The 14,142-nt window shown below is 38.9% G+C and overlaps 1 protein-coding gene across 9 annotated transcripts in view; it reads right to left on the bottom strand.

The window, feature by feature from the left end:
• Window positions 1-14,142, bottom strand: part of RYR2 (ryanodine receptor 2) — a 568,842-nt gene that overhangs the window by 295,677 nt on the left and 259,023 nt on the right. For all 9 annotated transcript variants that reach the window (XM_088799091.1, XM_074316770.2, XM_074316771.2 and 6 more), the window contains one exon: window positions 13,754-13,850. In XM_088799091.1, the coding sequence (XP_088655217.1) occupies window positions 13,754-13,850 (97 nt within the window). The remainder of the gene's footprint in view (window positions 1-13,753; window positions 13,851-14,142) is intronic.

The following is a 14,142-nucleotide window of genomic DNA, read 5'->3' as shown; positions in this document are numbered from 1 at the left end:
TCTCCCTCGTTATCACCTCCTTTCTGTGCACTCCAATCTCGCTTCCAGACTCATTTCTCCACTGAAACAGATTTTGCTAAGGCCACTTAGTGACCTACACGGTTCCAAATCCAATGGACTTTTAACACTGTGAAACCCCTACTCTCTTGACAGTTTTTCTAACACCATTCTCATCTGCTTTTCTTTTTACCTACTTAGATACACCTTCCCGTTCTCTTTTTATTGTGGAACTCTCCATGTATATACACAAAAGCAGAGAGAGTATTATAATAAATCCTCATACGCCCAGCACACAGCTTTAACAATGCCAACATAGGACCAATCATGTTTCACTTATCCATTCAGAGTTCAAATTTTCCCAAGTATCTCAAAACATGTCTTTTCTTTTGCTTTTTCAAATCAAGATCCAAACAAAATGCACAAATTGATGAGGTGTCTTAAATTTCTTCTATTCTGCCTTTCCTTTTCTTCCTTTTTACCATTTATTTGCTGGGAAAGAAAATCTACATCATTTTTCTGGTATACTTTCTACATTCTGGATTTTATTGTCAACCTCCTCACAGTGTTTTTAACATTGACCCCTAAATTGATAGTTAGATCTAGAAATCCAGGAGCTTCTTCAGGTTGAAGTCTGAAAACTGGAGTTTTATACTTTCTGTTATACCACATCAATAACAGAGATCAAGAGGTAAAATGACTACTTGTCTATCTTTTTATGTTAAAATTGATCGGTAGTTTCAAGACCACCTGATGCACCCACTATAATCTAAGGGTTTTAGGTTCATCAATGACCAGCATCCACAGCAGTGATTTTCAGCTGTGGCTAGAATATGGTCATGTGGACAGCTTTGAAAAACCCTGATGCTGTGTCCTCACCAATGGCCCATTACATCAAATCTAGAGTTGAGATTTTTTTTAATTAAAGTTTATTGGGGTGACAATTGTAAGGTTACATAGGTTTCAAATATACAATTCTGTAATACATCATCTATATACCACATTGTGTGTTCACCACCCAGAGTCAGTTCTCCTTCCATCATCATATATTTGATCCCATTTACCCTCATCTTCCAACCCCCTCCCCCCTTATCCTCTGGTAACTGCTAACCTATTGTCTGTGTCTATGAGTTTCTGTTTCTTTGTCTTGTTCTTTTGTTGCTTTCAGTTTTACATCCCACACAGGAGTGATTTTTTTTAACTGCTCTCCAGCTGGTTGTAACCGGGAGCCCAGGTTTGAAACCATGGTCTCGATCAGTTTCTAAACAGCAGCACTATTGTTATTCTTTATTGCGGGTGGGCGTCCTGTGCCCTGGAGAACAAGTGCACACCCCTGGCCTGCACCCTCTCAACGTCAGCAGGAGCGGCCCCCTGCCCACACCCCAGTTATGACAACAAAAAATGTTGCTGGAATGTCCCCCAATGTCAAACCACTGATAAAGATCAGTGTTTCTCAGTGTTTAGTATTAGAATCATCTTGCGGGCTTGTTAAAATATAGATTGCCCCACCCCCAGAGTTTCCAATTTAGTAGACCTGGGTTGAGGCCCAAGAATTTATATTTCTAACAAGTTCCCAGGTGAGGCTGACACAGCTGGTCCACATTCTGAGAACCACAGGGCTAGAACTATTATTTTATTAGGACAGTGACTCTTAGCATTGGTTGTATGTTAGAATTACTGTACCTAGAAAGCTTTTTAAAACTCCAATGCACAGACATTTCTCAGACCAATTAATTCAGAACCTCTGCGTATTTATTTGAACAATAATGAATGACAAAATATAGATGTAATGTTTGTGCACATGCTGGTATATATATTAAGATAGAAATACACAAGTAGGCATTTTTAATCAATCAGACCTTTAATAAAGATCTTGTACTTGGCCACAAGGGAATTTTTATCAGATTTTTTTTTAAGTAAACCTATTCACTCATTACATTTTCTGATCATAACCAACCAGTAAAATTTGGAAATAAATACCAAAAAGACAAAATGAATAACAACTTGGAAAATTAAGAGACTCTCCTAAGTGATTCATGGGTCAAAGAGGAAATAAAAATTATACCCCATCTACAGAATAACACTTCATAACAATCTGTGATTCATAGGCAAACTTTAAAAAAATTTAGCCTGCAATCACTTAATTTTTAAAGAAGAGTTATTGAAAAGAAAGGAACTAGAGTTGTGTAAAAGAGATTAAATAGAGAACAAAATAAACCAAGAAAATATAAAAAGAGGAAAAGGTTCTATGACATGTTACTAAGATAAAGAAGATGCAGGCATGTATATGATACACATTTTTTGTACAACCATAAATCATTATAAATCTATCACATATATGTGTCTATGTACACATGCAGATATAGTATCTGTATGAGCACAGGGAAAGTTGTCAAATAATGAACACCAGGCTATGAATATTAATTACTTAAGGAAAGGTGTGTAGGTATTAAGCTTGAAGATTAAATAAAATGGAAACTAAGATACAAATAGCATAAATAATATGTTTATGTGAAATTAATATATTATACATAATAAAGTATATGGAGAATTACTCAAATGTTTCACTCTTTCATAACTTTTCCTTTATTGATTGAATTTGACAATGTTCTATAATTATTCATATCAGAAATCTAATGATATTTTTAATTTGGGGGGAAATATTTCAAAGCGCAAATACAAAGTCAAAAAGAAAGTCAGATCCTCCTTCCTACCTGCAATATTTTTAGCTTTATCTGGTTGACTTTCTTGAATATTAGTCTGAAAGGACATCTGCCTTTAATCATTTCTCTTTATTGTTTTTAAAATGCTTCTCTGGCAGGTGCTGAGAATCTGAGGATTGCTTACAATTCTTTGTTGCCAATTGGGGAATCTGTGCTATTATACAGAATTACCCATATAAATACATGGCACATGCAGAACGTCAATGGGTGTCTGTCTAATCAAGTCTTCACGGGCTATTTCAGACTAAAAATTGGCATCACAACATCAGGATCCTGAATATAATAAGAATTACACCTGTCCTATGAAGGGATCATCCCTTTCCACTGCAACGCATCTCAAGTATCAAGCCCAAGTCCAGGAAAACAACTGTGTTCAAGACCAACTAGTTTACCAAATGGTTTTAGAGACCAAATTTAAACTTACACAACTAAACGATCATCTTCATAGCAAGTGCCCTTATCAACAGGAAGACTGAGAAAGGAGAAAGAGTCTCTACGAAATAAAAAAAGACACTTAGCAACAGCATCCTAGAGCTCATTACCACAGGAGACTTCAATGCAAATGGCAGCAAAAGATGCAAAAATTCAAGAGGAAGCCAATGGCTATGAAAACACAAAAGCACTTGTGCAGCTCTGCATTTACTGAAGAATTTTTTTTTAAATGAGACAAATAATAAGAAAATGTGTTAAAATAACTAGAAATTAATATTTTTGTAACAAAAATTTTTTAAAGGATCTCCCACCTGATACATCAGAAAAATATCTGGCATTGTAATTTCACTGTTGTGCAGGGACTCAGTTCCCACACCCCACACAAGAACGCAGGAGATGGTGAGGCCAAAAAGGAACACCCACGGAGCCACAGATGGGGGGTTCATACCAGTATATTCTCACTGGCGGCTGGGTTGGAGATACAGGAAGCCGGCTCCACACGATGCGCAATCCGCCGTCCGCTTCTCTGCCAACCAACCAACCCCACTAGCTCAGCCACGGCAGTTATATTAATGGCTAATGGCTAACCAGTAACAGCTGATGGCCAACTAGTTACAGCTGATGGCCATCTGCTACCCGAGCCAGCACCTTTCCACGTAAGGCCGAGAGTCTGGAAACTGCTCTCTGGGACCCTGTCCCCACATTTACCAAATAGAAATATTTAAAATTGGTACACCCAACAACCAACAGTATGTTCCTTGCTTAACAGTCCTTTGAAAATCCCAGACTTCAGGCTTAAAGTAATGTCTACATAACACATTATTCCCCTATAAAATACACTTCATTAAGGAATTCATATTTCACGCTGATCACATAAAACTGCCTGAAGAGTCCCTTTAAGGTTATTCTTTTAATAAAGACAAATTCTGCCTATCATGTCATCAATTCCACTTCTCATAGGTATTAAAATATTGTCCATTGAAACAAAAGTAGTGAGCGATATTTGCATTTTCGGCTATAAAATACAATTTAAGTTTCATCTCAATTGTCAAACCACTCATTTCTCAGTAGAAAAAGTGCCCCTTGCCAGGATAGCTCATCTTCAGAATCTGAGGCCCAGAAAAAAGTAACATTAGCATACCAATAAAAGCACAAGTCCTTACAAGTTCTTCGCGCGGCCTGACAGTGTGACAGATATTGGCATACATCTATAAGAAAATTTTACAGGACACACAATTCCAATCAGCGGACTTTAGCAAAGAATCATAAAACACATTATTAATAAAAGATCCATCGCTGCAAAGAGAAGCCTCCATCCGCGAGGAAAGCACTTTTTTTCATACCATGGCCCATGGGCACCTTCACTCGAGGACACCACTGGTGCGAGCTCACATCTTTTGCAAGGCACCCAGAAGTCATAAACCACTCTCGCATTTCGTTGGTATTAACTTTCTGAAGATGTCACTTCCTTGTGTGAATTTGTGTAAAGTTACTTAACTTCTCTGTGCCTCATTTCTTCATATGTAAAAATGAAGCTAATTTTCACCAGGTCACTGTGAGGAAGGAACAGATGACATAATTCATGCCAACCACATGTAAGAGCGCGTGCACAGCAAATGTTAGTTCTGAGTGTGTGAATGATGACGGCTCTGGTGTTATGTTCAATCCTTTCAGATGGGGAGTTAAGGATGCAACACTGTTTGTTGAACTGACAATAGTATCATATACTTGTTTATATTCAAAGCCCTAAATTATAAAGTTGCTTGGGACAACATAAGTAGGAAATGAAGCCATAACTCAGACCGTCTCCTCTCTAACCTCTTCTTACTATACAATGGCCTGGTCCTAGCATATTTTCAGCCATGATCTATGTACTGTTTTTGCTTCCAGTAGTTTTATGTATGAAGTAAAGTGAATTATTTTTATGTATCTCTGCAGTCTTAAAATTCACAAATAACGTAATTATGGAAACTGACAGGACCCGAGATCTGCAGTTAGCAGCGGGGGACCCAGGAGAGCTGATGGTGTAAGATCCAGTCCAACGAGTGACAGGTTTGAGACCCCCCAAAAGAGCTGATGTTTTAGTTTCAGTCCGAAGGCAGACAATAAGTGATGTTGCAGCTCAAAGGCAGCCAGACAAGAGGAGTTGCCTCTGATTCATGGCAGAGTCAGTCTTTTTATTTTATTCAAGACTTTAACGGATTAGATGAGGCCCATCCACATTGCGGTAGGGCAATCTGCTTTACTCAGTCTATCATTTTTAATGCTAAATTCACCCAAAGACACTCTCACAGAAATACCCAGAATAATGCTTGACCAAGTATCTGGGAACTCTGTAGCCCAGGCAAGTTGACAACATAAAATTAAATATCACAATAACTAATTGAGAGAAAATCCAACTTCTGTATCTTGAATCATATTTCTAAATCTAGAATTAATATCCACATTATGAGTGATTTATCTTTTTCTCCCAAGGTAATTATAGATAAATTCAGAGTGTTTTGGAGCACTTGTCTCATCTCAAAAAACTTCAGTGAAATATAAGCAACAGAATTGTCTTTTACCCGAATTAGAAAAAGAACAATTGGGGCCTTTTCAATCTACCTGTTTCTTCAACAAAAAGAAGCTGTAAAAATGTTAGTATATTATTTTAACACTGACAGTTTACAGAGTTGATTATTACTGCAATACCACAGATACCAGTTTTTTTTCTCCAAATAAACTTTCTTTTTTATATATAACATTTATCATATGACTTTAAAGCAATGTGGGTTGTTGGTATTTGAGTTCTACCTTTTCATGCAATGTGGTTTCATTTTTGTCCAGAGAGAGGCTAGAGTATATAACAAATGCTGAACTTCAAAATAGGGAAAAACAATAATAAAAAGCAATTTAATCAGTTACATCAAATTTAATGATGAATCAACTACACAAATTAAAAATCGAGAAGTTTACCAGATTCTGAAGATTGCCTTACCAATTCAAATGCTTATGACATGTTTATATAAAATTCAGTAGAGACAAAAATAGTGTAATCAATGCATTTTTGTTACTGTAATGCAAGGCAGTAAAATAATATCATAGAATTTTTCATTTTTCCAAACTTAATGTTCAACGAATGCATGATAAATGACAGAATTCAATTCCCCTTTGAAAAATGTTTTATAAACATAAAAGTCTGTCTTTTTTTTCAAATCTTAACGAAATAGTTTATAAAAGTCAATTGGTTTCCATAAAAGTATCACTATTTTTTATCTCAAAAGAAATGTTCTGCTTAAATGTAAGTATGTAGCGAAAATTATTAATTTTCTCCTATTTAAAATATCATTGAACATACATAAAATTCATCACAACAACAGGCTAAGGAATAAAAATCATAATTTCATATCAGTAAATGCAAAAAGCATTTGACAAAATCCAACATCCATTCATGATAAAACCTCCCAGTAAACTAGGAAGAGAGGGGAACTTCCTCAACTTGACAAAGATTACCAACAAAAAAATAGAGAGTTAACATCAGACTTAACAGTGAGAAGCTAAATGCTTTCTCCCTAAGACTGGGCTGCTCTACTTGTGGTTCATCGTTGCTTCTGGGGTGTAGGTCTTGAGCTCCCTTCTAACGGAGCTCTTCTTCGGTGGGTCCTGTATTAAGTACCATGTGGGTCCACATCCAGTTCATGATTGGTCCAGCAGCTCTGTTCCCCTTCTCAGTACCTCAGCCAGGGCAGTCCCCTGGTGAGAAGGGGCTCAGATTCTAGAAACCAGGGAGTGACCTGAAGTCAGGGTGCTTCCAATACAGAGGGCTCTTAGCCGAGGATGTGGGACTCACTGGCCGCACAATCGTTTTCTACTCACTCAGGTTGGTATGCTGATTTAGTAACGTGGCTTTTCTTCCCTTCCCCAAATTACCAGTGGATAACCAGCTGTCAGGTGTCACCAAAATAATACAAACAGGGGCCCTCTACCTTTCTGAGTTAGCCGGAGTGGTTCTCAACACAGGCATCCATCTCATTGTTCTTAAACAGGCCAGACTCCGGCCCGATCTGCCTCAAGGGGAACACTGGTTAGCGTGTTCTCTACAGTCTAATTTTTTAAAGGACGGCGATTGGCCTCTCCCAGATTAACACCACTTCTTTCTGAATGTAGTGGGGTTGAGGTCTTAACAGACTGCCATTTCCTTCGAGACTGGCTGGCTCTAGTTCATTTGTACACCCGACACACACACGCCCAAAAGCCTACAACACACGAGTCCCTCAACAAGTATCAAGAAATTCAGTGGAAGTGATTGAAAAGTAGACTCGGGTTTAAAAGGTTATTTCAGAATGAAATGGTGAGTTTTCATTTACACACTTCACAATAGAATATCTGCTTCTATCACCTTCTCTGAAGTGCCTATGAGAGTGTTTGGCAGAACAGCTGAGTCAGGGTACGTGCTAAAGCAAGCTGTCAGGACTCTCGGAAAGTAACAGACAAAACATGAAGCATGTGCCTAAAAAGCACGGAAGGTAGCACTACTATCTACTGGGGGTCAGGGAGACGGAGGGAGCCTGTGATGATATTTCTATTCGAGTTACTGCACAAGGGGAAGCAGCTATGTTTTGAGATGACACACCTGTATAAATGTAAATGAATCATCTTGGATTCAAAACACTGTAATATCCTTACACACCAAACCAATTTCAAAAGAATCAAATAAATAGGACTAGAGCAGAAAAACGACAAAATACCTGTTGTGACTTTCACTTTTCACTCCATGCAGAATACAGTACAACCACAAAGGCATTTGGAAATGAAGAGGAAGTTTTTTGGGTTTTTTTTTTTTTTTCCCTGAAAGCTATTGCTTACATCTAGATTAAGTTAATAAGCTATGGAAATGTAGACAAGTTAAAAATGGTCTTAAATTTTCACTGAGAAGCTAACTGGGGGATTGTTCTTTTTTTCTTAATGTTGATTTTTAATTGTTCAGTTTGCTCACTGTAAGCGCACCAAACATGTCAATTGCTTTTTCATTTTTGACCCAGTGGCTCCAATTGCTGTGAATAGTTGTAATCCTTTGCCTTCAAAGTTTCTGCAATCAGTGCCTCCTGGCCTGATTAGTCTTTGATGGCGTGGCGCCTGCCCAAGTGAGGCTGCTGGATGCCAGCAGGCAGAAGCAGGCCCTGTGCTCTCCGCGAGCAGCAGCCAGAGGGGCCTAAGTTTGGGGGAACACTGAATCTCCTTCAATGGAGACGAAGCAAAGAAGAGAAAACCGCTCTCCTTCGTGAGCTGAATCCCACCTAAACTGTTGAGCAAATCCATCCTACTCCCAGATCCATCCTGAAAAGGTACACACAGGACATGGCAAGGAAGAGAAGAAAGAAAAGCCTGATGTGGTAACTTCATCCGTGACCACCTTGTAGCACAGTGGGGCAGGGGCTGAGCACACACAAATCCTGCAAGGATGTTGGTCATCTGGATGTACAGACATAAGCCATGCATCTCTAAGCCAGACTGAGAGACATTTAATGCATCATTTGCCAGCCCATCGTGTGCCTTAGCAACTACTTACAACTAAAGCTCATTAAACTATCACAGTATCAAAAGAGCCACGGAGGCAAAAATATTGTCATGTATACATACAGCAAGGCTTTTGTCTGCTGAGTCACATTCTGAAAAGCAAATGTAGCATTTATTTCCAGAGATTGTCAGAATCGATGACTTCATTGTCCTGCATTTGAAACTAATAAGACAGAACAATATATGCCAAGAGTAATGCCTGATAAGGTGAAAACAGAACAACCTCTCTCTTCTGATACCTCTCCCCTCTCCCTGCTACCCTCTCCCCTCTGCTCATTGCCTTCTCCCCTCTGCCCACTCCCCTCTCCCCTCTGCCCACTCCCCTCTCTCCTCTGCCCTCTCCCCTCTGTTCTCTGCCCTCTGCCCTTTTCCTTTTCCCCTCTCTCTCAAAACATAAGCAAACATGAACACTCTCCATTTCCTTCTCGCCTTTGTTTTTCTCTATAGCTCTTATCACCTAGTGTATTATATCTATGCGTACACGGGTATGTGTGCATGTATAAATAAGCACATTTACGTATAAATAAGCACATTTATGTTTTTGTCACATATCCCCTCTAGAATGCAAACTCCTTGACAAAAGAGAGTTTATATATTTTTATATATTACTATAACCTCAGCACCTACAACATGATAATCATTCCACAAATTTGTATTGAATGAATAAAACTACTTATGAGCTACAGGGCAAAATCTGTTTTAACATACAAACAATGCTTCTAAAAAAAGTGTTCCCCTCATACTGGTTTCCAAATCGCAAATCTTACAAAATAATTCCAAGTGATATTCCTCTAATTAAAATGGCATCCTCCATACTTAATTCAGATGGCGCACCTTTAATCCAGAAGTTAAGTGGGTGCACATTTTATTACAGCCACATAGAAATGGACGGAAGTAATATGATATTATCTAGAGACAGAACCTAGAATATGATATACTTCCCATAGAAAATAGTTCATGCTTGAAATAAAAATTGGTAATCAAGTTTCAAGCCTCCAGAATGAAAGCTTATTTTTAAAGCAATAATTGAAACACCGTCTTGCATCTGACATGCACCAGAACCTGTTTTTGCCTAGTTTATTCTTTCTCACTATCTGAGTGTAAGAACTAAGAAATCGCAGTTCTAAAGTTAATGCTCAATTTGCCGCTGCCTTTCAGCCAGCTGCTCACAACGTCTATAGATCATGTTTTACTACTTTTATTGCTGTTTACACAAGTTGTATACCCGTAATTTTTGAGCCATATGTCTTCCTAGAAAAAGCTCAAGAAACTTAAAATAAAACAACAATGATGCTGTATTTCAGGAGCACGTCAGAATTCAATCCGTAAAAGGAATAAGAGCAGGAAGTGTAGGGGGGAAATATATTTAAACTTTGGTAAGCATCATTCTCCAATTTAATTCCACTTAATTAAATGACACTATATGCTCTTCATTCTAAGAGGGTTTTTTTTAATACTTTTTTTAATACCATGAGAATGCAAAGGTAATCACATACACATTCAAATCCCTTGTGAAGTTAAAGATAACTCCATCAGTACCTAGAATTATAGAGCCAATCACTGAACTGCATTTTCCACAGCTACGATCATGATTACGTATATTCAATAACTGTCAGTGGAACAAGACCTGGGCAGAGGGACAAATCCAGTTAGGAATACAGCATTCATGACCAAACGGTTCCTAAATTATTCAGAAGCAAGTGTCACTCTGGCCATCTCCTTAATCATTTCCACTTAATTTCTTACAACAAACCTGATTTGACTTTAGTATTTAATTTAATAACAGAGTACTATTAATGAATATAGCCAGGTCATAATTACAGGAAAGAGTCATGAGGAAAAAAAGTATTTCCCTGGAACTGGTCCACCTTTCAAATCACTGTCCAAAAGTCAAATTATATTTATTTTCTTTAGATGAATCAAAATATATTTTTAGGTTATCATTACATGTTCCTCCTCAGGATTGTGTTGTCCTGTCCCTTCCCTGAGTTCCCTGAGGCACTGAAATGACTTAGGGTGAGGACAAAGGGAGGTAAAGAGATCTCTACACAATGATAGTAACAAGATTTGAAATAACAAAGTGTTCTATAAACATAAAACTGAAGAATTCTTTGTATTGTTATATGCAAATAATTGCTCAGTCTCAACTCTCCTTTCTTAAGCAACATACCTGGCTCCTGTTGCCTCTTTCTGACTCATTTTCGCCCTTAAGTTATGATCTGATGTCCATTTTAATCCAATTTCACCCATGTAAACATGCTGTTCAAAGGGCACAAAGGGTTATGTTCTTACTAACATCACAGCCTAGAAAAAGAGCTGCGACACGTTGATCTAAATGCATATTGAGATTAATGTGACATAGAAATTATCAACATCAAATCAAGAATAATATCAAGGAGGGGGACAGTCTTCAACATGTATGTAACTGGAAAGTGGGCCCCAAACAATACGAAAATACCTTTGAAATTTCCCCTTGTTTTCTCTGCAATAACAACCAGCCATCTAAAGGATTAACAGGCCATCTGCCTTGTCAGTGCCACATTCAATGACACACTGATTTAATGTGTGGGTTCTCTAAAGCCCAGCAGGTGTAGACAACTGTAGTCATTGCCAATGAGCTTGGTCAAGGAAATCTGGGATATATCTGACACTGAATACACTCATTTGAAAATGAAAACATCCAGTTAGTAAACCAAAGTGACGCTCATCCATCCCTGACTCCCTGAAGAAGCCTGAGGAGAACTTGCTCACCACTCTGCATGCTCAGTTCAAAAGAACAGAGGATTTTCTTAGAGATTCCAAGTTTCCACTCTACCACACGCCCAGGGTACATCCAAGTTTTCCATATATGACTAAACACTGCTCTTCTGTCTAAATAATAATAACAACAATAATAAAAATGTGTTGATCTCTTAATAGGCATCAAGTTTTTACACGTTCTCTTTGAATGTTCACAACATCCCATGAAGCAGCCACTAATATTTAAATTTTGGCATTTTACAGAGAAGAAAAACAATGTTTGAAGAAATTAAGTCACTTGCACAAGTCACACGACTCGTAAGTGGCAGAGCCCGCTGCCTTACCTACACATCTCTACATGTTTATAGAAAGAGACGAGGGGCTGTAAGAACCACTTGTCTAAGTGTTTCATTTAGCAAATCAGAGACTGAAGACCCAAAAGACTATGGCAGGACCGCTTTTGCCCTGAGTCTACAGAAATATATCACAGCATTTAACACATGGACGCCCCAATCCTTTGCTCCCATGACTAATGGCCCTGGTTCTCCACTTACCTACTATTCTCTCTCTTGCAGACTGTTCACCCACTCACATCCTACAGGTCCTGTCTATCTAGGATTCCCATTCCTTCAGTCTCCCCTGGGCACTTGTGATTTATATCCAACCCCAGCTTTGTCTAAGTTGAAGCCTCAAAATTCCAATTTCCAGCTAGCTGTCCCATAGACCCCTATACTCACCCATGTTCAACTTTTAAGTCAACACTTCATACCAAATGTCTTCCTCCTCCAATCCTTGGCACCCTCTGTCTCAGCTCCAGTGGTAACCATCAGACTGTCCTTGATGTGACACGTTCTCCTATAGCCAGCACCTCGTCCATCCCTAAGCCAGTCAACCTGACCCAAAATGTCTTGGGTCCGGGTGGTCCACTGTGATCTGATGGCCACTCTCCAGGTTAAGTTCCTCATTTTCTCTCACGTGAATGATGACAACAGTTGTTTCCATGATTCAAACTCTTCCCACCTCTAATCTGAGCTCTTCTCACCCATCAGTGCTACTCTCTTGAAAGAGATCTGACCATTCCACCCCCAAGCCCACATGCCTTCCCAGCTACCTCAGAGTTAAAAAGCCAGCCTCGGGCATGGCACTAAGGCCACTCCCTCTTCCCCAGTTCTCACCTTGCTTCCATCCTGTCCTTTGTCACTCTGGAATCACTACTATTCCCAGAATGCACTGCCATCCCTTTGAGTATATGCTTAGTCTTCTGTTTGTAATTAATTCCTCCAAACAACTGCCTTTTGAATTCCTTTTCATCTTTTATGCAAACCCTATCAACACCATCAGCATCTTCTTCCTAATCTACTAAAAGTAACATTTTTACTTTAGGGAATTTTCCCAGGCTCTGCATTTCACTCTCCACCATAAGCCAGGTCTGCCTGGGGTAAGACTAGTACCCAGGCCTCACAGAGACTTTTCACAAGGTTATTATAAATAAACAGCTCATTAATGATTACTAACTTTCTAAATGCTCCCTATATCTTTCTTTAAATTACAAAAATAAATCTTTATTAAATAATAATTAAATGTATATGTTAATATTATGAGAAATGTGCCCCAAAAATATAATAAACCACCCAGACAACATCTTCTCTCACCATAATCTCTTATCTATGTATTCAACTTACTATATTCGACCATTAATTCATGAGGCAAAGCAGAGCATTCAAACCATCCTAAACATTTTTGTGTTTTTATATTATTTGTGCACTTTCCCCAAGGATCCAGACACATCGCTCTTGGCCTAACGCCCAACAATAGTAACGTGAGAGACGAACTATAATCACAGGAAGTTTTAGGGAAAGTGGTCAATTCCATTATTTATGTCAAGAAACAGGAGGTAATAGAAAAAAGTCCTCAACTTTTGTGGAATTTGAGAACTCTGCCTCGGAAACCGACTTTGAGACTAAACATTCCAGAAAGAGAATGAATCAAAACTAATGAACATTTAATGAAGTTTTAAGTAGTTTAGTTTAATGTGTTCATTCTTCTCACTCAATTTATTTAATTCAAGGCTTCTTACCTTGTTTTAATTATACAAAAACTTTCAGCAATTCTATTGTGAGGTGATAAAAACATAACATGAGAAAACACTTCTAAAGAGGCCAACAAGTGGGTCACCTCAGGGCGCAGACAAACACTAGTGATCCACTTTCTGTTACACTCATGGCCTGAACAGACGTACCCTTAATTTAAAAACTTATATCAAGGTGAGGAAATGGAGGGCTCCAAGCGCTGGGCCAAGTACCAACCTTCTCTGCTCTTCGCCATGCTCTCCTGAAGGGACCGTGAGGCATTCGTCCATGTGTCCGTGCAGCAACCTGAGGACGTCACCACCAATCAGATACCCTGGAAGGATTGAAGCTCAGTCACAATTGAACTGTCATGGACAGATCACCTGGTCCTATCCTCTATTTTCATACAGAGAGAGACAGAAGTCCAGCGAAGCTTAAGTTCCGGGCCCAAATCACAGAGATGGATGGTGCCGCCTGCCTGCCGCCTGTGAGCCCTGGGTCCCCAAGTCCCACTAGGAAACACAACCTCGACCCCATAAAATCCCCCATTAAACATACAAGCACGGACAGGCTCAGATTCGAACCTCCATTAATGACTGACCAGACAAATCCACGTAGTTCCCAGG

Source organism: Rhinolophus sinicus, chromosome 6, assembly GCF_057876585.1.
Source record: "Rhinolophus sinicus isolate RSI-liver-muscle chromosome 6, RSI-T2T, whole genome shotgun sequence".
Classification (NCBI taxonomy): Eukaryota; Metazoa; Chordata; class Mammalia; order Chiroptera; family Rhinolophidae; genus Rhinolophus; species Rhinolophus sinicus.
The sequence above is the reverse complement of the archived record's forward strand: the minus strand, read 5'-3'. Positions and strand labels throughout refer to the sequence as shown.